The sequence below is a fragment of the Podarcis erhardii genome (assembly GCF_964252035.2).
Source record: "Podarcis erhardii genome assembly, chromosome: 4".
In the NCBI taxonomy this organism is placed as follows: domain Eukaryota; kingdom Metazoa; phylum Chordata; class Lepidosauria; order Squamata; family Lacertidae; genus Podarcis; species Podarcis erhardii.
Genome location: NC_138508.1, coordinates 73852072 through 73880028, shown reverse-complemented (window position 1 = coordinate 73880028; position 27957 = coordinate 73852072). Strand labels below are relative to the sequence as shown.

Sequence of the window (27957 nt, the reverse complement as noted above, 5' to 3'; positions counted from 1 at the left end):
TCCCTCCCTCCCTCTCCCTGCTCTTTGCCACCCTTAAATCAAGGTGCGACGGGTGCCAAAGCGCGATGAAATGCAAAGAAAGCCAATTGCTGGCCCGAGGTGGGGGGAGATCGCTCCTCGGAGTCCTGCCTGCGACTCTGGAAGAGGCAGTAATTGCTGGAGACAGAGAGAGCTGGGGGGCTGGGCTGAGGTAGCCATGTATAAATAGTGTGATCTCCCCATTGAAAGGCATAAATAACAGCGGGAGGGATCTAAGCCCCGAGACAGCGCCCCGTCTCTGCTCTTCGACGTGGTCTTCCTTGCTGCTTGTCACGAGGAGGAGGATTTAAAACAAAACACGCGCACGCAACGCGCAACACCACCTTCAAGCAGCAGCAGCAGCCTGGACCGACGAGGCGGCCCCCTGGACCTCCTGAGTGCAGATCTCCACCCCACCAGCCCCACCACCACGACCCACGCCCAGATCCAGCCGCTGCAGCTCGGAGGACCTCTTCACTGTGGATCGCGAGCGTGCGCTTCTTCTCTCCCCCTCCCCCTCCCCAGCCACCGGGTCGCCATGGAAGAACTTACCGCGTTTGTCTCCAAATCTTTCGACCAGAAAAGCAAGGAGAGCAGCAGCGGAGGAGGAGGTGGTGGCGGCGGAGGTGGTGGTGGAGGAGGAGGCGGCGGTGGCGGCAGCAGCGGCGGAGGAGGCACCGGTCACAAGAAGGAGACTATCACGTACCGGGAAGTTTTGGAGAGTGGGCTGGCGCGCTCGCGGGAGCTGGGCGCCTCGGAAGCCGGCAGCCTGCAGGAGCTGGCCGAGAGCGGCGCGCACTGCCCGGTGCACCTCTTCAAGGAGCACGGAGACGGAGACAAGGACAAGCTCAAGGACTTCAACCACGCCAGCAGGACCTCGGAAGGTAAGGAGGGCACTGGACCCACCAGGCGTGTGGAGGGGGGCTCTGTCTCTCCACCTCCTCTCCCTGCCCCAGACACCAGCGTCGAAGGCCTAGAGGCTTTTTGGGTGGGGAGGAGCGGTTGGGCAGGGGGCGAACTAATAATAATAATAATAATAATAATAATAATAATAATAATAATACACCCCTTGTCTAGCAACAGCAGGAACGGCCGCTGGGATCGTGAAGCACTTCTGGAGTGGAAAGTAGAAGGAAAAGGGAGCGGAGGGAGAGAAACACCCAAACTTTCCCCTTAGCTTTTCTGGGAACAATAGGAGTGCGTGGAGATGGGGGGCGGGGGGGGGGAGAGGAAAAAGAAAGAAGCAGGTTTCGTATCGACGACCCGATTCGATCGGAAGCCCGGGTATCCTTTGCCCGGTTGCCTGCTTGTGTTGCTGCCCGAAGGAGCTTGTTCTGGAACGAGCCTCCAACTTCGTGGCTTCAATTATGGCTTCTTTTTTGTTTCTTTTCTTCCATTAAAAAGAGGCGTAAGGGAAGCCAAGCTCAGGGTAAACTGGTCAGAGGCCTGCGGGGAGGATCGAAGCAGAAAAGAAGGAAGGGAAGGAAGGAAAAGCGCATTTAGGATTTTGTACCGAGCCCGTGTCGATAGTTTCTCCGGGTGTCAGTTCCTTCCTTCCTTCCTTCCTTCCTTCCTTCCTTCCTTCCTTCCTTCCTTCCTTCCTTCTGTGTAAGATAGAGTCCCTTCACCCCGGGCCACCAGGTCGATAGCCTATAGAAGGGAGCATTCTGAGGGTGAGGGAAAGTAAATTTTTAAGAAAGTTGATAAAACGTTTTTCGGCGATTTAAGACAAGTTTCCTCCAGGGCAGACGCGATGGGATTAAACGCAGCAATCCCTTAGGTGTGAGAAGGGAAAACTTAAAATTAAAATTCAGCAGGGCTGCTCAGTTATGTTAATCTCCCTTCCTTAAAATATGTTTTACTCCGCCATTCGTTCTGCTCCTTCGCTTCGTAAAATAATAACGGTGTGTTGGATCGATAGTATTTAGGAGATTTGGGCCACTTGTACCATAAACAGAACAAAACGAAACGAAACAGCATTCTGTCCTTTATAGAAAAGCCCTATCACTCAAATCTGCTCGCTCCTTTAATATCAATTCTACATATTATTAATAATTCTTTTTTATGTTCTATTAGATTCGTTATAAATGGAAGGAGAGCTTAGACGCAGGGCTAAATAAATGAGAATTTAATTTCTGTGAAGCTTTAATAATTCCAATTTCATATATATATTAGAGAGAGAGAGAAGGGCCTTTCAGAATACATTTTTTAAAATAGTAAGGCGTGAAATCCTTCGAGTTTCCTGAAATGCTGTCAGTTCTAATGCACGGTTATTGTTTTGGTAAACAATATACATATCTAATATTTTATATACATACCCGTTTATTGAAAACGTGCTTCATTCTCAGCAGTCACCTGAACACGCAACTCTGAAATGTCATAAAATATATTGTAATCTCTCTCTCTCACACACACATCTCAAGTTTGTAATTGTTTTTCGGTTAAAAAAGAAAGTAATTCAAAAGGGTATCAACCTCAGGAAGAATCCATGGAGGAAGACTGGTTTCCAGCGGTACAACAAACATTACAAGCGAAAAATCATTACCATATTTGTGAATGGTTGGAACGCTGGAACGTGTCTCCATTAAAGGGAGTTGTAAGGGAGGCAACCCCTCGAACGTTCGTAGGGAGCAAAAAAATGTAGCGATCGTGGGCCGGAAGTGAGTTTCAGCGGAATCAGGGCGAGAGACTAATAGACAGTGTGTGTTGAGAGATCTTGCTCCTAGTGTCAAAAATCCGTTAGCTTCACACCTGTGTTTGGTAGCTGTTGTGCAAAACAAAACCCTGTAGGTAACCATAACACTGTATTTAAATTAAAAATTTCCCCTCTTAATTCAAATTTTAAAAAGCCACGACAGTAAAAACCTCTCTGGCTGAGGATACATTTATATATAGTTTTATGTTCAATTTGAGGATTGTCTGGGGATTCTTAGGCAATTCGGTGTGTCCCATCAGTTAAAATTATTCTGTTAACCAAATGCCCTGATTCTTAAACTTATTTTATTTGGAGGTATACTGTAAAGCCTTTCGATGTCAGAAGATTTGCATGTAAGAGGTAGTAGGCTGGAACACAACACTGCTTCCTTAAAGTCAAAGCAAAACAATAGAACTGGACAGCAGAGGTTTAACCGTGTCACTCCTAATCCCAACCCACTTTTCCTTGGGAGGCCAGTTAGACTGGAATCGAGGGGATTTACTTCCAGGGAATGCGCTTGGAGACGGGCACGTCTATGTAAACCAGCTGTCCGACAGGCTGCAGTCCTCCGCGTTGCCGCTGAACTTGTCAGTAAATAAGTTCCACGGAGAGGAATGGTGCCCCATTGGGCCCAGCAAGGCTTCCTTCCCTAAGGTGGGAAGGGGGTCCTTTGCATCTGGCTGGAGAGCGCTCACGTCGAGGTTATTGCCGTTAGTGTGACCTGAGCTCCCCAGGTAAAGGCGGCAAGAGGAAGTCCTTGCGCCAACCCCCGAATTTCCAATCCCTTTCAGAACAGGCGAGATGAAATCCTCTCTCCCCCGCCCTCTGCCCTGTCCCTCGTTACATCTTCACGCGCTCCTGTTCTTTGCAAACGTGACGTTTTGCTGCGGGAGTGACGTGTTGGCTCCTCAGAAGGCCAGCCGTGGCTGCGGGGCAGAGAGGGCTTCCAGGCCACGCTCTTTCTGCCACCCAGAGCGCACTGGGCCCAGGCTGCTGCTGCAGCAACAGAGGCGCTATCTTTTCCTCTGGGTGCTTCCTTTCTTATCGATTTCTATCCCGAGGGAGGAATCTTCCCCCAAACGGACCGAACTTGAGGCTTGGTGGCTTTTATCAATACTATATTGGAAAGGCGACGGGTTATAAGAATATCGTCTTGTGCCATTTGTTTTTGTTTTTTAAGCACAGCCCACAAAAAGCAGCATTTAACCTGCTCTGGCCAAAGGTCATCCCGATTATGTCGCCCGAATCATTTCTAATGGTTACCTGGTCACAGGAAAGCTGGGTTCATATCGTGTGTGTGTCGGTTCCCACATTCCTAAAGCCTTTCAGTTGGGGACTATGGATTCTAATATCCTTTGGATTTATTTTAAAGCGCGCGTAACGGAGCGAAACAAACATGACGTTTTTCTGGTGCTTTTCTTATTGCTCAGTAGCTATTGGGGGGGGGGTCCCCATGTCTTTAAAAAGCGTGTTTCCGATCCCCTTCCGCCATGTCTAGACTGCAAAATGAGGCCCCGATCCCCTCCCGGTGGAGGCGACTGGCCAGGAATAGTGGACACGTCTCAGAGCCTCTCTCATCTGAAAGTGGCCATTTCCTCTTTACACTTGTTTCGCGTAAAATCTTTGCTACTCTTGGCTTGCGTGGGGTATTTGGATCTTTAACTTTCCTCAGGAGGCTTTTCAGTTCAGAAAACCTAGGCCACACTTCCTAGCCGCGACAACATATTGCCACCGAGGTATGATCCGGCAGTCTTCAAAAATAAGATGATTAAGTTTGTATGCGTGGACAGACGGGATATGCCCCTTACAAGGGGCAGTTAGCAACCTTAGCTGGAGAATATGTGAGTCACACAAGGTCTCTCTAAGGACCATCACCTGTTCTGCGCCCAAATAAATAGAGAATTTTCTCGCTGCAACAGGAGAAATGCAAGGAGAGAAAAAATCTACCCTGGCTGCGTAGCAGTCAATTACGTTTGTGATCAGAGGAAGCTCTCCGTGCGCTCCGAAAATTTACTAACGAATATTTCACTCAACCCCCCAAATGTGTCATCTGAGCATATGGGACGATGCCAACTTTTGCTTGCCTTTTTTGGGGGTGCTCACAGGGCGACCGTCCTTCGCCTTGTCTGGGGAAACTATGTGCCCAATTCTCCCGCCTCGAGGGCTTTAAGGAGGAAATTAAGGAGGCTTCTATGATGCGCAACTTTGTTGTATTCGTTTCCTCTTCCCTATCCCCATCCCCACCCCGGCAGGGATCTATGAGTGCAAAGACAAGCGGGAAGAGGTGAAATCCGAAGACGAGGACGGCCAGACCAAGCTGAAGCAGAGGAGGAGTCGAACCAATTTCACACTGGAGCAGCTGAACGAGCTGGAGAGGCTCTTCGACGAGACGCACTATCCGGACGCCTTTATGAGGGAGGAGCTGAGCCAGAGGCTGGGGCTGTCGGAAGCCAGGGTTCAGGTAAGGCAGCCTTAGAAGAAGACCAGAGTCCTCCTCCTGCTGGCCTTGTTTCGGATCTCTGTCTACCCCATTGAAATCCCCTCCTTTTTGTCACGCGCAGCACCCAGACACGTGTGACGGAGGGAGGGGACCAGCAGCCATGGGGGGAAATTCCAGCCAGTGGCGCTGCTCTCGATTTCTCGCCCCTTTAGAATCTTCAGCAGACATGGAGCGTTCGAAACATCCCTGAGTGCCGCTCGCTAACCAATCAGAGGCCTGATTAGTAGCCCCAGCCAGGAACGAAAAACCTTTCCCTTTTCCCTTGAGGTTCTACTGCTCCTCTTTTATTTTTATTTTTATTTAACAGGGAGAGGGTGGGAGCAACTTCGGAGAACAATTGGTGTAGATCAAGCTAGGCTGGTTGGGTGCTCTGGGACTGGATTATCCAGAGCCGGGAGTGGGGCGGCGGCGGCGGGGGGGGGGGGGAAACGTGCCTCTATTTGACTTTCATAACAAGGGTATGAATTCATGGTGTCCCATCTGCTCCGTTTGTCGACCCCCTGGAAAACAGAACGTCTCCCAATCCTCGAGGAGATGTTTGGGTTGTGGGGCCTGCCTGCTGGTCATGCGACCAAGGCATATGCTCTATACAAGAACAGATTGTTGCCTTTAAAAATGCATTTATTTTTAATTTTTAAAAAAGGCCTTTAGCCTTGCTCACTAAAGAGAGGGGGGGGGGCTGGAAAAGAAGCAAACAAGAAAATAGATATAATTAAAAAAGGATGGTGCAGGATGTGGCGATTGTCGCAGCATCGAACCGAGGGAAGAAGGGGGTTGGACTAGATGATCCTTGAGGTCCCTTCCAGCTCTACAATTCTATGATTCCATGGAAGTGATCAACCTGTAGCATGGCTTTGGGGTCAAAGGCATGTGGGGAAGACTGAGCTCCAGCTGAGCCTTTATTCTGGCTGAACTCCCACAGCACCAAAAAAACTATTTTAATGAACCACGCTTCCAGTTCCCCCAGTGTTTTTCCTTGGAGGTGATGGTGAGAGTCACACTAGAAAAGGGGAATCTCAGTCTAAATGCTTTAAGTCAGGGGTGGCTCGCCAGATGTTGACCCCGCCAGATGTTGCTGGACCAAATTTCCCATAATCCCTGACCACTTCCCAGGCTGGCTGGGACTTTGGGGGGTTAGAGCCCCACGACTCTAACAGAAGAGTTAGCCACCCCTACTTTTAGTATGAACGCCCCACTAATATTAGTGGGGTTGACTTCCACGTCCAGCGTTGAGCAGCATTTTTGTGCGCCTAGAACGCCTGCGTGTAATTCCTCTTTCCAGGGCAGGTCTGCCATTAAACTTTTAAAACGTTTCTTTGTAGGCTGTTTCCTCCTGAAACAGCTGGGAAAACTAGGCTCCTGAACAGTTCGGGTTTTAAATAAATACAACAATAAATGAAATATTCCCCAGGAACGGAATAGCGCTTACTGGTGTGCTCTTCTTGGAAAGGAGAGCTTACGAGGGGGAATACTGAGAGGGGGAGGGAGAGAGAAGTCGTGGCTCCCACCCCCCGCGCCGAAGATTGATCTAACCGCCCAAGATAAATGAATGAAAAGATTAAACTTTGGCTGAAGGGGACATCAACTTTTATGTCATCTTCCCAGCTCCTTCTTGCCAGAGCCTTGATGTAGCGTTTCTATAAAAATAAATTACTCGTAGTGTTTCTATAAAAATAAATTACTTGTAATTGAATTCCGCACTCTTTCTTTCAAGTAGTTTATTACCGGAGTAGCGTGGCACCTTAACAGGATATTCATAGTTACAGGAAAATTGGCGTTCCAAGTGCTTGCAGGTTTCATGAAATATTCCACCGTCTCACCTCCCCCTCCCCAGCAACTTTTTCTTCTCTCTCTCTCTCTCTCTCTCTCTCATATTTCTGAAGGGGGAAAACATCCTTCAGTCTCTCCCCACCCCTCAAAAATAAAGTCCAGAGAAAGCCGTTTTAGAGAGAACCCTTAATTAAAACATAATCAGGATTCGATCGGCTAAAAAGGACTCGGTCGGCATCTTATTAAAGGAGGAAGAGAAAAAGAAGGAGACCGAAGGGCGAAAGCAACAACAACCCAAAGATATTTTAATACTCTCCGAATTGCCTCCTAATCCCCGTCTGTAGCGCCTGTCCCTTGTTGTTAAAGGATCTAGTTTCAATTTAGTGTGGAAATGTGCTGTAAATAAATTGGAGCTCCTACGGTAGCTACTTCTTATTAACCTTTTATTTTTAGTGTTGTACCGGCAACTCATATCGCCCAGCTGTCAGGGTTATAATTGAAAGTTATGAGACCATAGTGAGGAGCAGGCAGTAATTCAATTACGAGCAAATATCTTCGGGTTTTTATGGCGCAAGGCTAAATTAAATGTCATTATTCACTGTCTCTAATGGAAATCAAAAGGAAATCAGATTAGAGCATTTGTGAAAGAAATCACTGAGTGATCCTTAATGAAGAAATAACTGTCTAAAACACTGTCCTGCGCTTTACTTAGCATATTCATGACTACTTGGAATTGATCGGGAATCACACCCGGGCTGATTTATGATGGCTGCGCGCGCGGGCTAATTCATCACTTTTATTCCTCATCACTTTCGCCTTTTTCCAAAGCAAAAAAATAAAAAATAAAAAATGGGAAGGGACGCGTATCCTTGCCCAGCTGGGCACAGCGAGTCTTTTTAAGAAGTGCATTTCAGGCGCCACTGGTACGAGCCGGCAGCGTTTAACGCGGATTAGTTCCCCACATCACACGCCTCTCGCACGCTGCTCCTGACCGGGTGGTTAAAGCTGGGTAAAAGGACATTTTTGCCCCAGAATTTGCCACATATCTGCACCCGATGTGTGATTAAAAAATAAAAATAAAGTCTGCCTCCTTTAACAGGATAACAGACGACCAAACGACCCTTGGGGGTGGGGACGGAACTCTCCCCGGAATTGGTATAAATTATATTATGACGAGTGGCGTAGAGATCGGAATTAGCACAGAGGCAGGTCATGGGAGTCATTCCAAAATCATTAATGCTGGATAAAGAGCTACACACACACACGCAGATAGAGAGAGAGAGAGAGAGAGAGAGAGAGAGAGAGAGAGAGAGAGAGAGAAAAGAGGATATGGAATGAAGAATAAATAACATGAGGGGCATATTCATTTTTACTCATTGGTTAGTTATCTGTCAATACAGTACAGCCACCCTCTGTCCTCAGACAGGATAGCTGAAGGTTTTCTGTTTACAACTTTTAAATGCACATTTCCTTCCCCGGCTTAATTAAGCAGGATTTTTATTATTATTATTATTATTATTATTATTATTATTATTATTATTATTATTGACATACCATAAAAAGATCCCCATTCTCAAGGTTTATATGAATGGTAGGTGGTTATATTAAGAAACTAATATTTTCGGAACAAAACCTAGCTAGAACCCAAATATTTCGGCTGAATTTGACTAAAGCTGAAATTTCTCAGCACACCGGTGTTTCGCTGAAAGCAATGGCCCTTTCTCCCAAGGAAGGCGGAGAGATGGCGGGGGTTGATACTCCAAACGTTAGTCCGCTTGAAGTGGCTAAGTTTCCAGAGGTGTTCGAAAGAGTCTTAGAACTGTAAAATTGGAAGGGATCGCAAGGGTCATCTAGTCCAACTCCCTGCAATGCAGGAATCGTGTGCCCAACGTGGGGCTCGACTGCAGCACCCTGAGATTAAGAGTCTCACGACTGAAGCTAAGAATGCCTTGCTGTGGCAAGCCCACGGCACACGGTATTCCTAGGCAGTGGTCTCCCATCCAAGTACTAACCAGGCCTGACTGTGCTTAGCTTCGGAGATCCCACGAGACTGGGCGTGTTGAGGGTCGTACGGCCGTCTATCTACTCCAAAAGGCTGCGCTTCGTGTTGGACTCTTCACAGAACCAGGAAATCCAAGGGAGCCAGAGATCAGGACATTAAAAGGGAAAGGGAACATTTCCACTGGTAAAGAAAGCTCCCTTTCAAAAAGTTCAGGGATCGCTCAGAAATTCAGCAAACTCCCCTTCCCCCATCTTTTAATTTGAGACATCACCTATTAGAGACCCGGATCAGGGAGGGGGAAGCGACGCCACTAGCGCACGTGTGAAGGCGGCCAATTCCTGTTGAAGATACCCATTCCAGTACCCCTGGATAATTAATGTCTTTGGAAGCCTTTCTTTGCACTAATTACTCCGTTGTAAATGGCCATCATTAAGGCAATTGAAGAAAGCTCGGAGGCGAAATGTGATGTAGGAAGTGCAGTTAGTATTAATTAACCGTATGATCAACTTGGCAAGCTGAGGAACTTGGAGGGGGGGCGGGGCGAATGGGAGCGATGTTTGCTTAACTCCCAGATTTGATCTGTCTCAGCAGACAGAGGCTGACTAAAGTTTGATTTAGTAAGAGGAGCGGGGTGGAGACACTGAGCATTTGACGGTAGACGTAATCCTTTAAACATATTTGTAAAAAATCATCTCCTTCCCCTCTCATGGGAGAAGGCTCCCATGCTGTTTGGTACGCCAGAGAGATCTAAGGACACCCCCCCCCCGCCTCAATTTATAATACACGGGAATTTCCGGAATTAGGGGAGGATTACTAGGATGGCAATTTTTTTAAAAAAAGAAAAAGAATAAAATCTGATGGCAGAATTAGAAATAATTCCTTCCACCCAAATTTGGAAAGTGTTTGATTGTCGCGTGGAAGTCAAGCCTATTTAAAAGTCAATCGTGGCTCTGAAAAAGGGATTTATGGTGGGATCCATAACCCAGTCAAAAGACAAATGGGAAGGGGTAATTGAAATCTGTTGGATTAACCCCCTTTGAATAATCCTTCTGGATGATTTGCGTGGAATTAATTGATTTCCCCATAAACGGAATTTGCATTCGAAGTTGAATTGACTTTCAAGGGAGGGTTTGGGGGTCGTGGCTGTGCAGGGCGGTCCTGAGCATCGTTTACTCGAAAGTAAGCCCGGCGGAATTCAACGAAATGCTGTGCCTTGCCTGTAACGAAACAGGTTCATGCCACAATATACTTTTTAATCTTCAAGGAAACTTTACTGGTTTCGCTACTTTTCTAGAATTGCTTTCTGTGAAGTTCTTCTAGGATCGCAACCTTAATCGCTGGCAGCCTCTTCTGTTGCATGGTTGCTCGGGAGTAAATCCCAAGTAAATGAAGAGTCCCTCCACTGAACCGTGATGGGAGTTTCTTCCGAGCAATCAGTGTTTGGGTGTGGATCCATGGTTGGCCATTTTAGTGGGCAATTCCAAGGTCAGCATGGAAGCATATGACAAAGCCCTAATAAACCCTGGCAAAAATTCGGGAATAAAAGAGTTTAGCTGAAACTCACCCCGCCCGCCCCGCCTATTTTTCCTTAAATAGGGGGGGAAAGCGATGCTGCACGAGTCGACATAGGGGGAAACCCACTAAAACTGGTCCTTTATTTATATGCGTTCAAAATTAACCTCGAGGAAACGCCACTGCCTGGCACACAGGGGGAAAGGAAGCCACATGCAGGCAAATTGGAGGAACGCTGGACGTGAGAGAGCAAATTGTGTGTGTGTGGATGTATGTGAGATGGATGTGAATTGTAAATCGGCACTTAGTACTGGGCACTTTTTGGGTGTGTGTGTGTGGCGATCTGTCACATTTATGTCTCATTGTTTAGTGTGTGAGCTGATAACCTCTTCCCCACGGGGAAATGTCCCTTAGCTGCCTGCCAGCCGAAACCTATACTTGTTCTCTCAGCAGTAAACCCCATTGACTTCCATGGGGCATGCTCCAAGGTCGGTGTGGGCATTGGATTGCGGCTTGGCTCTCTGTTCCTGAACGCCATCTGCCTGTTTTCCTGATTTCGAATAGGAGATGCCAAAAAGAGGCTCTTTTTGCTTCCCTTCCCCGGATTAAAAGCTAGGCAAGCGGGCCGTCTTTGTTGCTGGACTAAACAGTTTCTTTCTTTGGAGAGCCCCGGAGGCATTTTGTTCATCTGCTAGTTCGACATAATGATTTGCCCCCTTTTAATATTCCGCCTTTCCCGGTGAAAGGGAGCACAAGGCGGCTGACAACATAAAAACATTACAAACACACACACTTTTAGGGAGGAGAATAGTGCCCCCTCCCATTTCAGGCCATATTTGTTTGTTCTTCGGGAGTCCTCTCTATTTCTGGCCGGGTCCCTCAAGAGTGGCTGCTGTTCTAAATGTAAACCTTTAGATCGGAACATATTCTTTGGTTTAAAGAAGTGCGCGCGCGGACCTGTATCATTCGCGTTATATTTATGGGATACTGAACTACACGCATAGCTCTTCAAATACATTGACTTGTTTGCGGTCTAAGCCTTGAATATATCCTTGCAAAATTCCTCCCCTACAGGGGGGGGGGGCAGGAATCCAAATTGTCCCTCCTCCTGATTGATATCCGAAGTGCTATAAACTGAGCAGTTGTGCAAGCTTCGTTGTCGCGCCGAGGCGCTCCATTTGTGCCCGGGCTGTCGCACTTTAGCCTGTAGGTGAGGGCTCATATGCTTGACCGGTTCTCCATACAGTATTAAAAACACGAGAAGAGCTTCATTTCCCCCGCACCAGCCTAGTGGTCTCTGGGAGCGGAACTTTGGGGATGTTTCATGGCTGTGTCTAGCGCCCCCACAGACCAATCCATGTATTGCCTCTTATACCTTCGAAGGGTTGCTGCCCTTGGGGCTCCGTTGCGCCACACTGGCAGCCCCTTCCTCTGAATCCCTTGAGATGGAGGAAGCAAAGTCTCCTTTTGGCCAGGACTTAAAAAAAAAAAAAGGAAAAAGAGAAAGTACGCATGCGCGGGGAGGAAGTAGCTACACCCCCACATCAACTTCGCGGCGCTTTGCGAATTTGGATTCGCATCTTTAGGAGGGAGGTCGCTCCTGGCTTGACTGCTCCTCTTAAAAGCGCTTGTTTGCTTGACTTTGACATCAGCAATGCTTGGGAGGATCAAAATGCAAACTCTGCATTTTACAACAGGGGACGACTTTCTCCAAGCTGCGCATTGTTCCGTTGGTGGTGTTTTTTTTTTTTAAGCAGAAGTGCGAATGAGTCCCATTTAGATTCTTGTCCGATTCTCTGTTCGCACTCGGATCGCACCTGCTCTATTTGCACCTATAATTGTTGCAAATGAAACTCGTCTCATCACTTGCAGCCCACATTTTCTGATCTGGTGGCTGCTTTATGCTTTGTAATAGTAGTAAGAATAATACAGAAAGTCACTGTTCTCAGGTCATTAGTTCAGGTTTTTTTTTTTTTTAAAAAAATACAATGTGTGTGTATGGGTGTGTGTGCAACAACAACAACCTCTAAGAGGTTTACACAGTCCCCCATTCTAGTGCACAACTGTGCCAACCCCTAACAGTGCAGACGTCAGGATTGCTTGTCATTCCAACAGCGGGAAAGGAAATGCTGCATTTATACCATTTTAGTGGTATAGCACAGGCTATATAGGATGGGAGGGGAAACACTTTCTTATTTTCTTATTTCGAAACACCTCAGGCTGCAATCCTATACACGCTTACCCGACAAGAAGCGCCATTGAACCCAACGGGATTTACTTCTGACACCTATAAGGATCACACTGTGAATCTGTTGAAACCAGCTTACCAATACCACGACCCTTGTCTTAAAAGGGCCTTTGACTAGTCCTGCTGTTTTGCGTGATGTATACTGTTACTTGTATGCCAAATAAACAAGCATTTCTCAGAGAGAAAGCCACCAGATGAGCAGAGCAGAGGAAAGAGAAGTTTCAGTAGCGTGCATACCAAAACTGCCACTTTGATTTTGGAAGAAGAAGGGGGGGGGGGAGGAGGCGAAGTATAAGGTCTTCATCTTTCCTCTGCCTCTCTGAGACTGTGGAACACGGGCTGAGATAGCTTCTGTCCTCTGACATTCGGACTCCATATTTTCGTGTGTTCTGAATATCCTCAAAAGCTTGTCCTTCTGTGGGTAGGTAGGAACTTACCTGTTTCTATATTGCTAGTCCCGTGAAAATCAATAAGACGTATCAATCAAAATAAAACTTCTTTATTGTACGAGCAATCAAAATGACACAAAACAGGGAGCAAGCTTCCGAGCCCAACACGACTGAATATTAAGCAAGGGCATGTGTGGGTAAGGGGGGGGGGAGATGTCTGTATTGGTCAAAAAAGTTCGTTTTTATAAGCACGGGTGGCTGCCAGACGCTTCAGAACTGATGGTGACAAACCTCTCCTCCCCTCATTTTCTTTGATCGCAGGTTTGGTTCCAGAACCGAAGAGCCAAATGCCGGAAACAGGAGAACCAGATGCATAAAGGTGAGTTCGAGCTGGAAAGTGCTTGGGTGGGCTGGAGGAGGGAAGGGGGTTGGCGAGTGCTATCCAGACCCCCGAGGTTCCTTCCTCACCAAGACACGTGTCTCTCTCCTCCCCCCCCCCCCCGCCGCTTTGCAGGTGTGATCTTGGGGACGGCCAGCCACTTAGACGCCTGCCGAGTGGCCCCTTACGTCAACATGGGCGCCCTGAGGATGCCTTTCCAGCAGGTAGCTCGTTTTGATTCCTTTTGACCCGTTTCTCTCCCCGTACGTCCGAGGCGAATCGAGGTTCGGGAGGGGAGGGGCTCTGTAGAAAAGGACACGCCTATTCCGCGCGGGCTGTCAGACCGAAGGGGGCGGTGCTTATACGCCTCTCGCGGGGCAGGAGGCGTGGCCGGAGCGCAGGTCCGTCAGGAAGCCACGCCCCTTGGCGTCCGGGCGTTTTTCAAGGCTGGGATGGGTCAGTGGCGAAGGAGTGCACTCTGCGCGCCCTCAGAGGCGCCCTTATCGACAAGCGCCCCCAGGTTTGGAACGAGGACTTGCTCACTGTGGCTTCCAAGTCTGGCTGCAATCCTGTTCACGCTCAATGTGGGAGTAAGCGCCATTGAAACCAGTAGGACTTATTTCTGAGTGAACACTGTGTAGGATAGTAATGTGGAGTGTTGCATCGTTTGGAAAAACAAAATTTCCAGCTACTTCTACTCATCCTCTTGGAAAGATGAATAGTTGATTTGCCTCAGCTACTGTTAGTAGAAACCAAACACGTTAATCTCTGTACTGAACCACTTAAATTTCTGCCTTTCAAGTAGTCTTTAAAGGCACAACAGTTCTTACCTGTGGCGGGAAAGATATTGAATGCAGAGGGGAAGAAAATAAATCCAGGTAATTGTAGCTTCACTCCTCCAAATACCTAAATGTAGAATTCCATTATTTTTGTTCCTCTCTACTAAGTAGTCATCCTAAAGCACACCTGCATTGCAGTCCTAGAAATGTTCACTCAGAAGTAAATTATGTTGCTTTTAATGGGGACATCATTCTTGGTAAGTGTATACAGGATCATAGCTTGATCTGTATTTTGCTTAAGGGACAGGTGGATCCACACCATACATTTAAAACACATTCAACACACTTATTCCCCCTCCACACACCCCGAATCCTGGGAACTGTGGCTCATTCCTCACAGAGCTGGGAAAACTGGGGAAAGCCATGTGCTACAAATGCGTGGTGTGGATTCAACATTCTTGTGAAGTAGGTTAGGCTGAGAAACTGCTCTTTGTTCAAAGCTAATCTTTATCAAAGCAACAAAGAAAATACTGTAGCGCAAGCATGTTTCAGGACTCACACAATGAAACCACCTCCCAAACTTGCATGGCCATGAAGAAGTCTGTTTCTCAGCCATCTTCTGATATGGGCAATAATAGAGACCTACCTTATTAGATTGATTTAAGTAATGAGTACTGAATGATGCATTCTCTGCCCTTAAATTCACTGTAAATCTGCTACTTGCAAGGGGATTTGAATGCAGGTCTTTAACCCTCCGGTCACTATGTCGCACTAGCACTGTATGGAATGCAAAAACCATGCTTTGCTCACTCTTTTTGCCCCATTAGTCTTCATAAATGGGAACTGAAAGTAGTCTCACACACAAGCCATAGGGAAAAGTCAGTAAGCAGCAGAGATGCCTCAGCTCTCATCTATTTACAGCCTCCTATATAATTAAGCACCCCTGTGATTCTTGGGCTTCTGGAAAGGTCCCATTTATTTCAAACAGGGTTTCAGAAAAGTGGGGCCTAGGTAGTTGATTTCTTCTGCGGCAGCATTTATCTCTTGCAGAACTAAAGCAACTTCGCCCTTGGTGATTTCACATGCGAGGCTTAAATCAGGGTGGTCCAAGGAGAAGGAATCAACACACATTTGGTTTCTGTTTTGAATTAGATCCTGCGTTGTTAACAGATTTAAGGAGGACACCAAGAGTTGTCAGCTTCTCACTCCCGAATGCTTGTGCTGTTTAACAGGGGCTTGTTCCGCAGCAAAGCAGCAGTGGTGGTGACTGTTTCTCTCCATGTTGTGAAGCGCTTCATCTCCTAATTTGCTGTAGATCAAGCTGCTGCTAAAAAGCCACATGTAGAAGAGCGATCCTCTTAACAAAGAGAACTCGGGCTGCGGGGTTGTAGTGGTCATGTGTGAACATTTCTCTTTAAGAGGTTGTAACTTCGCATTAAGGGACGCGGGTGGCACTGTGGGTTAAACCACAGAGCCTAGGGCTTGCCGATCAGAAGGTTGGTGGTTCAAATCCCCGCGATGGGTTGAGCTCCCGCTGTTCGGTCCTTGCTTCTGCCAACCAAGCAGTTCAAAAGCACGTCAAAGTGCAAGTAGATAAATAGGTACCACTCCGGCGGGAAGGTAAACGGCATTTCTGTGCGCTGCTCTGGTTCGCCAGAAGTGGCTTAGTCATACTGGCCACATGACCCGGAAGCTGTACGCCGGCTCCCTCGGCCAATAAAGCAAGATGAGCGCTGCAACCCCAGAGTCGGCCATGACTGGACCCTAATGGTCAGGGGTCCCTTTACCTTTACTTTTAACCTCACATTGCCTCAAAGCTACTCGCGTGGACTTTATCTTTTTTGAAAGGCACCCAGAAATGCTGCCATTCAGACCAGTCTAGTGAATGTCTCCAATGCAAATGATAAGGGGAAAAAAAGTAACAACCCAAAAACACTTACTTAGCGAGGCAGGATGTGAGGGGTAGGCAGGCAGGCGGGTCCTTTTTTCAGCCCCCCCCACACGTGTCAGTGGGGCTTGGGTACTTCTCAGGCTGGAAATGTGTCAGAAACAACCTGTGTCAAAGAAAACTGGTCGATTTCCTGCAAAAGCACCCTAGCCACTGAGACACAGAGAAATAGAACTTGTTCCACTTTCTTTCCTTGAAAAACACAGGCAGGAGGAAGAAAATACTGGGGAGATGATTCTTTACCTTTCTTTGCCTCTCAATGGCTGCCCGAATATGTGAAACCTTTGCTACTTTGTCAGTTTCACCTTCATTAGCTTGAGGGTGAAACTGACTAGAAAAACAGCTCCATTTATTTTCGAAGTTAGACGTGTTAAGGGGAGCTGTGGCCTGAATAAGATGGCCGTAGTTTTTGATGGATTTCTCCCACCCATGTACAACGGAGGAAGAGGAGAAAATAAGCAAGCCTGCAGACAAGGCCACATGGCAGGAGGCTTGCGGATGAGTAGCCAGCTCAGGAAGATCTGAGGCCCTTCTCTTGACTTTTCTCTTCCCTCTCTTAAATGTATCTCACCCTTTTACACAGAGATGTACAGGCAGTATTCTGTCCAGGCACTAAACGCCTCCACACTTCCGGGCAGTGGAAGTGGGAAGGCGTGGAGACTATTGACAAGCACTTGGTTCTTCTTGCTCAGTTTTATTCAAATGTTTGAATAGCCACCTATTCTCTCATACTGGTTGTCAAAGAGATTGAATTTAATCACACACACATACAAATCTTGTCCACCTAAACCCTCTCAGGCCTTGATAAGTGTCTAGTCCCCAGTCCCTTATGTTTCAGACGGCCACAAATAAATATGCTTTAAAATAGCCATAAGTGTCCCTGAACCGTTGTTAAGTATTCTTAGAAAGTGGTCAAATAATAAAGAGATGAAGCGGATGTGATTCTGTTCACAGACTGATCCTGTATACCTGGCATGCCTTACATGTGGTGTAATGGTTAGAGTGTTGGAGTAGGACTTGGGAGATCAGCGTTCGAATCCCCACTCAGCTATATAGCTCCCTGGGTGACTCACCACCTTTTAGCCTCACCCTACCTCACAGGTTGTTGGGAGGATGAAATGGGGAGGAGGAGAACACTACCTTGAGATCCTTGGATGATAAAGGTAGTATATAAATGTAAATAATGATAATGATAATAGAATTGGATCAGGCTAGCAACAGAGCCAAATTTCCCCATTCCACCCCGCCCTATACTTAAAAAAAAAAAATTCAACAGCTTCAAAGCTAAAAAGCTATACTAAGGAAAAATTATTTATAGCCATCTTAAAACAAATCTTACAAGGGGACTTATAAACCTTATAAACAAAGACCAGAGAAGTTATCTGGCACCTTGGGGCTATAACTCTGCATCAGATCTGGCAGCACGTGTTCCTGTTGAAAGTCCAGTAGTGTTTAGGACCAGTTCAAACTCACTTTTGCAGCTATTTAATTACACCGTCGCCTTTTTAACGTTATTATTGTTATTACTATTCAAAAGTCCTTTATTTGCTGGACGTGTGCCACAAGGACTTTAACTGCAGTAACTGCAAATGTGTGTGGCTGCACTTTCTCTCCTGCACACACTTGTGGGTATGGCTCTCCTTTTTTAGTTCCTTGGAGAAGGAAAAAATGTCTGTGTGACCTCCCAGGAAGCATTAATTTTGCTTGATAAAAAACACCATGGGGTAGGGCCTTACATTATAATATCAGGCCACAAGTGAGGATCTGAAACAAAATGTGCAGGTTTTTTCCAGAGTCTGTGGCTAAGGGGGTTGAAATATTAGAGTTAGAAGAAAAGATAGGTTCCCCTGCCATAACACAGGACTTACTTCATGCCCACTTTTTATTTTTTTTAAAACGCCAGTCTGCATGCAAGCCAATGGAACACAAGGCTTTTCTTGCAAACGAGTGCTTGGTGTGGCCTAGGAGGTTTGAGAAGGCCATTCATATAGTTCTACCAGCGGCGTAGCGTGGGTTATCAGCACCCGGGGCAAGGCAAGTAATTTGCGCCCCCCAACCCGGGGCAAGGCAAATAATTTGCGCCCCCTAACCCGGGGCAAGGCAAGTACAGTAATTTACTCTCCCAAGCAGCAGCAGCAGCGAGGCTTCTCTCCTTAATTGATTCCCCCTCCACACCGCGTCGTTTCCTGGCTGCTCCCCCCCCTTCCCCTCTCTCTCCTCCTCGCTCTGCTTGCCTTGCCCTGCCCTGCCTGAGGGCACCCTGAGGAGACTCCGCTCTCCTTTTTGACCAGGCGAGGTGGGAAAAAGGGGGGAAAGTCTCTTCCCGCCCCCTCGCCAGACTCCCTGCTCCGCTCGGCTCACTACCCAGGCGGCCAGTGGAAAGAGAGACGCAATTACCTCTCCCTCCGCTTCGCCAAGCTGTCAAAGCCCGGCAGCAGCGGCAACGGCAGCAGCAGGCGCAGCCAGACCCCCGCGAGCCAGCCCGCCCGCCCGCCCGCCCGGCTTCCTCTCCTTTTTTTGCCAGCGGCAGAAGGCTTTGCTCTCCCCCTTCTGCGACCTCCTCGCCAAGCCGAGCGAGCGCGGGCTCCCTAACCAGTGGATTTTAGTAGGGGCAGAGAGCTGCTAGTGCGAGTGCGCCCCTGCCCAAGTTGCGCCCGGTGCGGCCGGCACCCCTGGCACCCCCCACGCTACGCCACTGAGTTCTACATCTGGCCTGATCTATAACAGTGGCCTACATTGCAGGGCTGCTGTAAGTTGCTCTTCCTTAGCACAGCCCTCCAATCTGCAACTGGGGGGAAAAAGTGAACTACATTGCAGGTTTGCTCTATCCTGCTGTCTCAGTTCTACCTGCAGTGTGGGGATATATATAAAAAAGCAATGCAGGGTTCTGCAAACTCAGCTTCTGCTGTTCTCCAATGTGCAATAGGGGTCTAATACCGCTGAACAACACTGTGGGGTTGCTGCAAAGTGCCCAGAGCCTGATATGCAGTATTCAGGGTGCCCTAAGCTGTGGGTTAAACCACAGAGCCTAGGACTTGCTGATCAGAAGGTCGGTGGTTCGAATCCCCATGACGGGGTGAGCTCCCGTTGCTCAGTCCCTGCTCCTGCCAACCTAGCAGTTCAAAAGCACGTCAAAGTGCAAGTAGATAAATAGGTACCGCTCTGGCAGGAAGGTAAACTGCGTTTCCGTGCGCTGCTCTGGTTCGCCCGAAGCGGCTTAGTCATGCTGGCCACATGACCCGGAAGCTGTCCACCAGCTCCCTTGGCCAGTAAAGTGAGATGAGCGCCACAACCCCAGAGTCGTTCGTGACTGGACCTAACGGTCAGGGGTCCCTTTACCTTTTTTACACTGCCATTAAGCCGTTCTCTCCCAGCCAAGGGGAAGCTTGAATAGGTATTGCTATGTAGAGGAACCATGCTACAGAAAAGGAAAGAGTTTGTGTGTCTGGAAGATCCAGAAAAGGGGAACTCTGCAGTTCTAAGTTAATGGCAGTAAAATGATGAGTGGAATATGGCAATTCAACAAGTTAAGGAACATTGGTAAAGGATTGATCACCATGTACAAAGTGTGGCACTGTTCAACAGTAGATTAAAATGCTGAGACATAAGAAGAAAGTGCTCATGGTTATTTGGGTCTGGACCTTAAGTGGTTTCTGATATGATATGCTGACAACAGAGTGAGAACATCTCTCTGTTGTTGCAGATGACAGTGGTTAGAAGCAAAAACAACACTGTGATATCCTGTTGACCTTATTGTGGTATTAGCTTACAGACCTTTTAACCACCTAGCCCAGTTTACCAGGAACCCACATCTGCTTGTTATGGAAGGCCATTCTATTCCTACAGGCTGCAGACCTATCCTGGTGTATGTCCTGTTGAAAACCCGGCCTATTTTCAGATGCACAAAATGACACTCATTTGTTTACCCTCCTGGAAGCTCCTTTACTCATTGTCCCTTTTGCTTCTGTGTCTTCTTTTGCTCCCTCAGGTCCAAGCTCAGCTGCAGCTGGAAGGCGTCACCCATGCCCACCCTCACCTCCACCCTCACCTGGCTGCACACGCCCCTTATCTGATGTTTCCCCCACCCCCTTTTGGACTTCCCATTGCCTCCTTGGCAGATTCCGCCTCTGCGGCCGCAGTAGTAGCAGCGGCCGCGAAGAGCAACAGCAAGAATTCCAGCATCGCTGACTTGAGGCTCAAGGCTCGGAAACACGCTGAGGCCCTGGGGCTCTGACATTTCCTCCCCAGAAGCCATTTTGTTGCCAGGGATGGACAATAGTTTCTTTCCTCTATCCAGTTTCTGAGCTTGGCTGCGATAAGGACAACTGGTACCTTTTTAAAGGCCCACAAGTACTTGTAGACAGGCTCAGCGCTGGCCTGTTCCTTCTTTCCTCCCTTTCTCATCCTCTCCTTTTATTTTGTTCAAAGACTTCAGCAACTTGTTCAGTTGATCTGAGGACTGAAGGACCTACTGGCCTATTTTCTGTTTTAAATTTTTATTTCAAAAAGCACTTAGTGCTAATGATTGCAGTTAAACTGTTCTTCAGCCACCAGATGCATAAATACTAGGTTTGAAATCAGTCTGGATCTCAGTTATAAGTGTCAGTTTTGGGGGGGGGGAAATTGAGAAAACTTTGGAGGAAAGTAGATTTTTTGGGGGGGCGGGGAACAGAACCCTCCAATCACGTGGCATCCATGAATCTTGGGACAAATGGAAGTGGACCCTGGCCAAACTGAAGATGATCATGTCAGCCCAACACCATTTGCTGCTGCCAGTTTTGCTACGTCGTGCATGTGCCTAACTTTAAACAACGTTTGAAAATCGCCAAGTATACTGAAACAAAAATGAAACAGAAAAAAAGGAAAAAGCTTAACAACATCGTGGGGCTGGTCTCCATTAAGATGACATTTCTTCTTTGTTGCCAACGGTATTATTTCAATCTCATGAATCTCTTCCATCGCTATGGAGCTGCTGCTGCTGCAGAACTGGTTTGAATTTAAACGTGGAATTTCAGATCTGAGACAAGGCAGTGTTTTCTAAACAAAGCAGCAATAACACAATGGGGTGTCCAAATGACTACATCCTTCACAAGCAACAACAAGAACAACAACAACTGAGTGTGCGTGTGAGAAAGAGAGACACCCAAATTAGTTGGTGATCCAAATGACTGGAACAATGATGAACACATCTGTTTTACTGAGAACCACCTGAACATGCTGAAATGCTTGTACTATGTGAACAGGTTTACTTCACCGTTTTTATTTCCAGATGTCTGGATCTCTGCGGAAGGCCTGCTTGGTTTACAGGATATAGAGGGGTTGATTCATCTGTCAAAGATGGACACAGTTTTTTTTAAAAAAGCATAATACTGATGCAGCGTTAATTTTAGTGAAATGCAATTAAGTGCAGTAAAGTGCAATACTGTAAATATTATAGATTAAAGGGGGGGGGCGCGGGGAAATAGCCGCACATTCTTTTTCTGTTAAAAACCAACTCTGCAGGAACTGTAACCTGGTCCTTTGTGTTCAGACCTGGGAATTGCCATTTGTTGCCAAAATGATAAAGTCTGGGCCTTCTACAGACTGGGAAAGAAATATGAATTGCATATATAAAAGAGAACCACCATGATTATGAATCCAGTTCATGTGCCATATTTCTGGGAACTAAGCTCAAATGCCTGTATTAATTATTATAACTATAATTTTATTTTTATTTGGCAATTGTTTTAAAGTAAGGAAACAACAACCAAGTCAATGTCATGTAGAGGTGGACAAGTTCAGTGGGGTTTTTTGGGGGTGGGTGGGGAAATTGAAGCCAATTTTATACACCAAATGCAAGCTCATTGGAGCTTATCAGCTAGTATGAGCTGCTACTACGACTCATAGAAATTGAGAACTCCTTGAAATTATATTACCAAAGTGTCTAAGTTTATTATACCCACATTGCTCACTTACATGTAAATTCCTTTCAACCAATTTATTAACTGGTGCTTCTTCTGGAAACAAATACTGCTCTTGTCTACTTCTAAATCTGTTTTTGCATATGATATCCAAGTCTCATTGATGGAATCTTTGCATCTCAACAGCATAAAATCATTAAGTCTGTTCCATTGACCTTCCAGTGTATTTCTTTTTTGAAGCAACCCATTAATAGTTTGGGAGGTTTTTGTTGATATCCTCCCCCACCCCAGCGAAGTGTCCGTAGGACAGAATGTATTGTATTTCTTAAAAAGTCAATATTTTCATCTCTATCTCTCTCTCCCTCTCCCTCGCTCTCTCTTTTCTAACCAGCGTGCAATCTCATTGTCAGGATGGTTCTCTTTTCTCAGTTTATTTATTCTTTGCAAAACAATTATATTTTGGACAAGTTTTCAGAGTTGAAACATTTTGCCCGACTTTCCTACCTCTTTGTGAAAGCCCAGGTACCTCTTTCTGTCAAGGGTATGGTGGAAACCTGAAATTAAAAATAGCTGCGGCAGCCCTGCACACCAATGTATGCATATCTATCAATCACATCAGGCATAGGCAAACTCGGGCCTTTGGCTGTTTTGGGACTACAACTCCCATCATCCCTGACCACTGGTCCTGTTAGCTAGGGATGATGGGAGTTGTAGTCCCAAAACACCTGGAGGAGTGAGTTTGCCTATGCTTGAATCACATGGAAGGAAGTGTGTTTATGTCAACACACTACAATCTGAACACTAGTTTTATAGAGGCTAACCTACAACTGTGAATTGTACTCTTGTAAAGCTTTAGTGAAAGCTCTCTGACATCTTCAGTTCCCTGAAAAAACTACAATTCCCAGGGTGCCTTGGAGAACAGTGATAATGGTTAAACTGGATTTATGTTGGTAGTGTGGATCTGGCCTCAAATGCGGGTAGCTCTATGCTACAGCCAAAGGGTGCAATCTGTGAGGGATGTGCTGTGTGGAAATCCCACAGAATGAAACCGATAGGAGGGAGGAACAATTGTGCTGTGTGCTTCTGAGCTAGGGAAAAACCAGCTAGAAAGTGGTTTATGAAGCTGTAAAGGTAAAGGTAAAGGGACCATTAGGTCCAGTCGTGACCGACTCTGGGGTTGCGGCGCTCATCTCGCTTTATTGGCCGAGGGAGCCGGCGTACAGCTTCCGGGTCATGTGGCCAGCATGACTAAGCCGCTTCTGGCAAACCAGAGCAGTGCATGGAAACGCCGTTTACCTTCCTGCCGGAGCGGTACCTATGTATCTACTTGCACTTTGACGTGCTTTCGAACTGCTAGGTGGGCAGGAGCAGTGACCGAGCAACGGGAGCTAGCTCCGTCGTGGGGATTCGAATCGCCGACCTTCTGATCGGCAAGCCCTAGGCTCTGTGGTTTAACCCACAGCGCCACCCGCGTCCCTCTATGAAGCTGTAGGTAACACCAAGTAGAGAATTTAAACATAATACTAATAACAGATCATCAAATATTTTAGCCTTCCCCAAACTGATGATCTCCAGCTGTTTTGGAATACAACTCCCATTAACCCCACCCATTGCTAATGCAGTATAACAAAAACTGCAAATCTTCCTCCTGTTTCTCATACAATTCCTGCACTTTGAATAAATAGATGGGAGAAGAGAACTGTTTGGGTCTAATTAACTAATATGTAGCCAGCACATTCCATTTTTAATTCACCATAAAGATGTGCCAATGTGTGGTAGTGCCCAATTTTGCTGGAAATTCACAATCGTCTGAGCTATTATGACTTGTCTCATGCGCAAAGTTGGATATGACAGATCTGTTCTGCTTGACTTGAAATCTGATCCCCCCCTCAACAAGACTAAATAAAGTCTATGTGATACAATGCTTATTTAAAACATACACTATCTATGACAGGGATACTTGTTTTTCAGAAGGAGGCACCCATCTCTCACACCCTGAGCATGCCTTTTTCAGTAGAAATGCATTTGACCTTGATTTTATGTTTGATGGCCAGGAATGGGGAATTTGGGGGCCTCTGGATATTTCTGGACTACAGCTCCTTCCTTCCATCCCAGACCTGATCAAAGACGATGCTGTTTGGAATTTGGAATCCAACAGCATCTGGAGGGCAACAGGTTCCCCACCCTGCCATGGACTAACAGGGTGTTCAGATGGCCATATTTAATGGGACTCATTTGGCCTTTGAAAATGGGGCTCAGTGGGGAGATTTTTCAAAGCACAGAAGGCCCTAACGAAATTGGCGGGAGTAGCGTTGACCTGCCATTTTGTGCCTTTGAAATCTCTTAACAGCAGGGTTTCCCAAACTTGGGTCTCTAGCTGTTTTTGGACTACAATTCACACCATCCCTAGCTAGCAGAACCCATGGTCAGGGATGATGGGAGATGTAATCCAACAACAGATGGAGACCCAAGTTTGGGAAACCTGCTTTATAAATACGCCTGCATTTTAACAGGTGAAGTTTATTGTTGCCCTTGTTCCTAGTAGCTGCATCTCCTGATGCATCAATGAACTTACTATAACACAGTTTCTTTTCTATTTGGTAAACCTTATATTCTCTTACACTTGGGGATTTGTACTGTGACACACCCACCCACCCACCACAAACACACACACACACACACACACACACACACACCCACCCCTGTGCCAGATCATCTGTTTTGTGCAGTTTAACATTCCTGTACACTTTCTTTGTATTGAACATGGCTAGAGACAGTGTACTGCATTAAGTGTGAGGTTGTATTTATTACTAAAACTAGACTGGGCCAGTAGTAACCCTCTGTCCAGAAGATAAATGGTTGATTTACACGCCGATCATACACAATGAAACTTCGCATTATGGCCACAATCTGGTGCACACAAGTCCCATTGACCATAAATGACCTTATGTGCATATAACTTTGTACTGAACTCTCATTTTGTTTAGGAACAGACTGCAGAACTACTATTCTTACTCTTCAGAAAGGGCTGTTTCACATGAAATATTTTTTCAACTTGGAACTAACTTCAGTTGAGGAAAATAGATATATGCTATCATACATAATGTGGGTTATTTATGCTTATTTTGCCACAAGTGCACATACCACTTTCAAATCCATGTGCTTGTGATGCAATACACACTCTCACATCACCTCATATTCGGTGGTATATGTGTTGCCTCCTAACACAGAGGACATCTCAGTGTTGGAAAAAAATGGCACATCTCAAATGGCTCTTGGTTATTTCAACAGATGGTCTGGAGAGATTTCTTTTTTCTTCCAGGGAAGAGGTAAACATCTTGCATCAACTGCCATAGATGCTGCTTAAGAAAGATGCACTTCTGAAGAATGAATGGGATAGAAAGGTCCATCTCAGTATAAGAAGAAATAGTATTCAGAACAACATGGAATAATAACGGCAAAGGCTGGAGAGAGATGGCATGTGAACACACACTCATCTGAGTACTGCCTCTACTCACAAGTTTTGCTTGATATACTTACGTTTCAAAAACATGTAAAACTTATATGATGCAGAAACAACTGGAACCAAAGAAATGAATGGATGGCCCCTCCCCATTCAGTTTTTATTTATTTTTGTCTGCTATCAGCCACTAAATGATGAGTCTCGCATTTTGCAGATGACAGTTCTGGTTCAGATTTTCCTGTCTCATCAGATGGACCGTCAGAGTGACAATCAGTTTAAATTGATGAATGGTTCTGGCACTAAATAATCCTGCATACAGCCCCCTTTCAGAGTGACCATGCCTTTATAAGCAGGAATATATAATATACCTCTTGATTGTTAAGTGTCACCAAGAAAGGCGATATGTCAGCCCTGATGGAAAGTGGAATGATTATCTGAGCTGTTGTAGGCCTGATTCACATTATTGAAGAATTTTTCCTGATGTTTTTAGTTTTTATTTTTAGTTTTTATAAAATAGTTTTTATTTAGTTTTTATAAAATAGTTTTTATTTCTTTTTACTGTGTTGCAGAATTTCAGAGCTACTATGCTAGCAGTGATGGAATAGTTTGAATACTGTCACATCCAGGAGTACGAAATCACAAATAATATGAATTTTGCTCATCTTCTTGGGCCTGTATCACCTCATAATTCATAAGAGGAAATTACTGTTTGAAAAGGCTCTCATGTCCAAAGTTTCTTCAACTTCAAAAGCTAACACAGTCTAATTTTATGATATATCAGCTTCCCATATGCAATGAACCTTTTCATTGAGGGCACTTCTACATTGTAAGGTGGTTCAGGTCCATGGAAGGACTATACCACATGCTTCTCTCTATGCTTAAAGTAGCTTGGTGACAGAAATAATTAAAGGTGGTCTTCAACTTAGCTCCAGGCAGAAGATGAAGAACACTGCTCTAGAGCAGTGTTTCTCAAGCTTGGGTCCCCAGCTGCTGTTGGACTACAACTCCCATCATCCCTGACCACTAGTCTTGCTAGCTAGGGATGATGGGAGTTGTAGTCCAACAGCAGCTGGGGACCCAAGTTTGAGGAACACTGCTCTAGAACCTAATGCTACTATGGTTTAGGTAGTTACATTGTGAAGGTTTTACTGACCAACCCATAGAGTGTGATAAGCTGTGCTTTGCTCTACTTCACCCACACTGAGGAGAATAGGCTTGGACTCACCTAATTTATTTTGGGGTAATCTAGAAACATGCTGAAAACTCTTGCTTCTAGTTGACTCAGAATCAAGCCTGTTCAATCAGAATCCATTTACTTCAAGCATGAAGGTAACACCCTGGGAATCATGTTTAGGCATGGCCCTCCCCGCATAAGTAATTTTGGGACCCAGGTGAGATAGATCCAGGTCAGAGTTGGTGCAGGGCTAATAATGGGACATAAAATGAGTTCCTGGACACCTTTTCTGTTGTTGTTTAGTCGTGTCCGACTTTTTGTGACCCCCTGCACCAGAGCACGCCAGGCACTTCTGTCCTCCACTGCCTCCCGCAGTTTGGTCAAACTCATGCTGGTAGCTTCGAGAACACTGTCCAACCATCTCGTCCTCTGCCGTCCCCTTCTCCTTGTGCCCTCAATCTTTCCCAACATCAGGGTCTTTTCCAGGGAGTCTTCTCTTCTCATGAGGTGGCCAAAGTATTGGAGCCTCAGCTTCAGGATCTGTCCTTCCAGTGAGCACTCAGGGCTAATTTCCTTAAGAATGGATGCGTTTGATCTTCTTGCAGTCCATGGGACTCTCAAGAGTCTCCTCCAGCACCATAATTCAAAAGGACACCTTTTCTAAGTGGCATCAAATGCTACAAACAACATTTGATGTAATGACTGTTAATGTGCACATTCCATTGTTGTGATCCCAGAGAAGTTTTCTTGCCCCAGACCAGAAGTCTGTTCAGTATTCTGCATGTGGATGCACAAGACATTGCCCAGGTTAGGATCCAAAAGAGTGAATTGGCAACTGCACACATAGAAACCGATCTTGGATGTAGATATTTTTTCTCAATAAGCTGCAGAATTTCATGAAAAGTTGTTGATGTGAAATGGTTGTAGGCCGTGGTGCATGCATGCTGCTCTCTCCGTATGGTGTCTGGTGGATTACTGAATCAGGGCAACCAATGTACCAAATGTACATGAGCTCAGGCTACAACCATGATGGGTAAACCTTCAATATTCTTTGTAACTGGAACTAATTTAACTGGTTTAGTGCAGGCTGTTGAGATTTGAGGTTTTGTCATGAAAGCCTGCACTTTCTTAGTGACACTATTTAGAAAGGATAATAGAGCAATGTTATCTCATCATTATC

At 46.1% G+C, this 27957-nt stretch overlaps 1 protein-coding gene across 2 annotated transcripts; it reads left to right on the top strand.

Annotated features, from left to right (window-relative positions):
- Window positions 1-22: 22 nt before the first annotated feature.
- On the top strand, window positions 23-22347 carry SHOX (SHOX homeobox). Of its 2 annotated transcripts, none has more exons than XM_081858949.1 (5): window positions 23-902; window positions 4966-5174; window positions 13456-13513; window positions 13649-13740; window positions 20229-22347. In XM_081858949.1, exons 1-5 carry the CDS (start codon window positions 557-559, stop codon window positions 20472-20474), a joined length of 951 nt encoding a protein of 316 aa, XP_081715075.1. In that variant the 5' UTR covers window positions 23-556; the 3' UTR covers window positions 20475-22347. The 2 variants fall into 2 exon arrangements, with proteins under 2 accessions (XP_081715075.1, XP_081715076.1); XM_081858950.1 differs by having other exon boundaries at window positions 25-902; window positions 13649-13737.
- Window positions 22348-27957: the final 5610 nt, after the last annotated feature.

Bases quoted from the DNA above. Each gene is read 5' to 3' on its own strand.
- SHOX (XM_081858949.1), top strand. From the start codon at position 557: ATGGAAGAACTTACCGCGTTTGTCTCCAAATCTTTCGACCAGAAAAGC. The intron at 903-4,965 runs GTAAGGAGGGCA...CCACCCCGGCAG, and splicing joins CGCCAGCAGGACCTCGGAAG to GGATCTATGAGTGCAAAGAC. The intron at 5,175-13,455 runs GTAAGGCAGCCT...CTTTGATCGCAG, and splicing joins TGTCGGAAGCCAGGGTTCAG to GTTTGGTTCCAGAACCGAAG.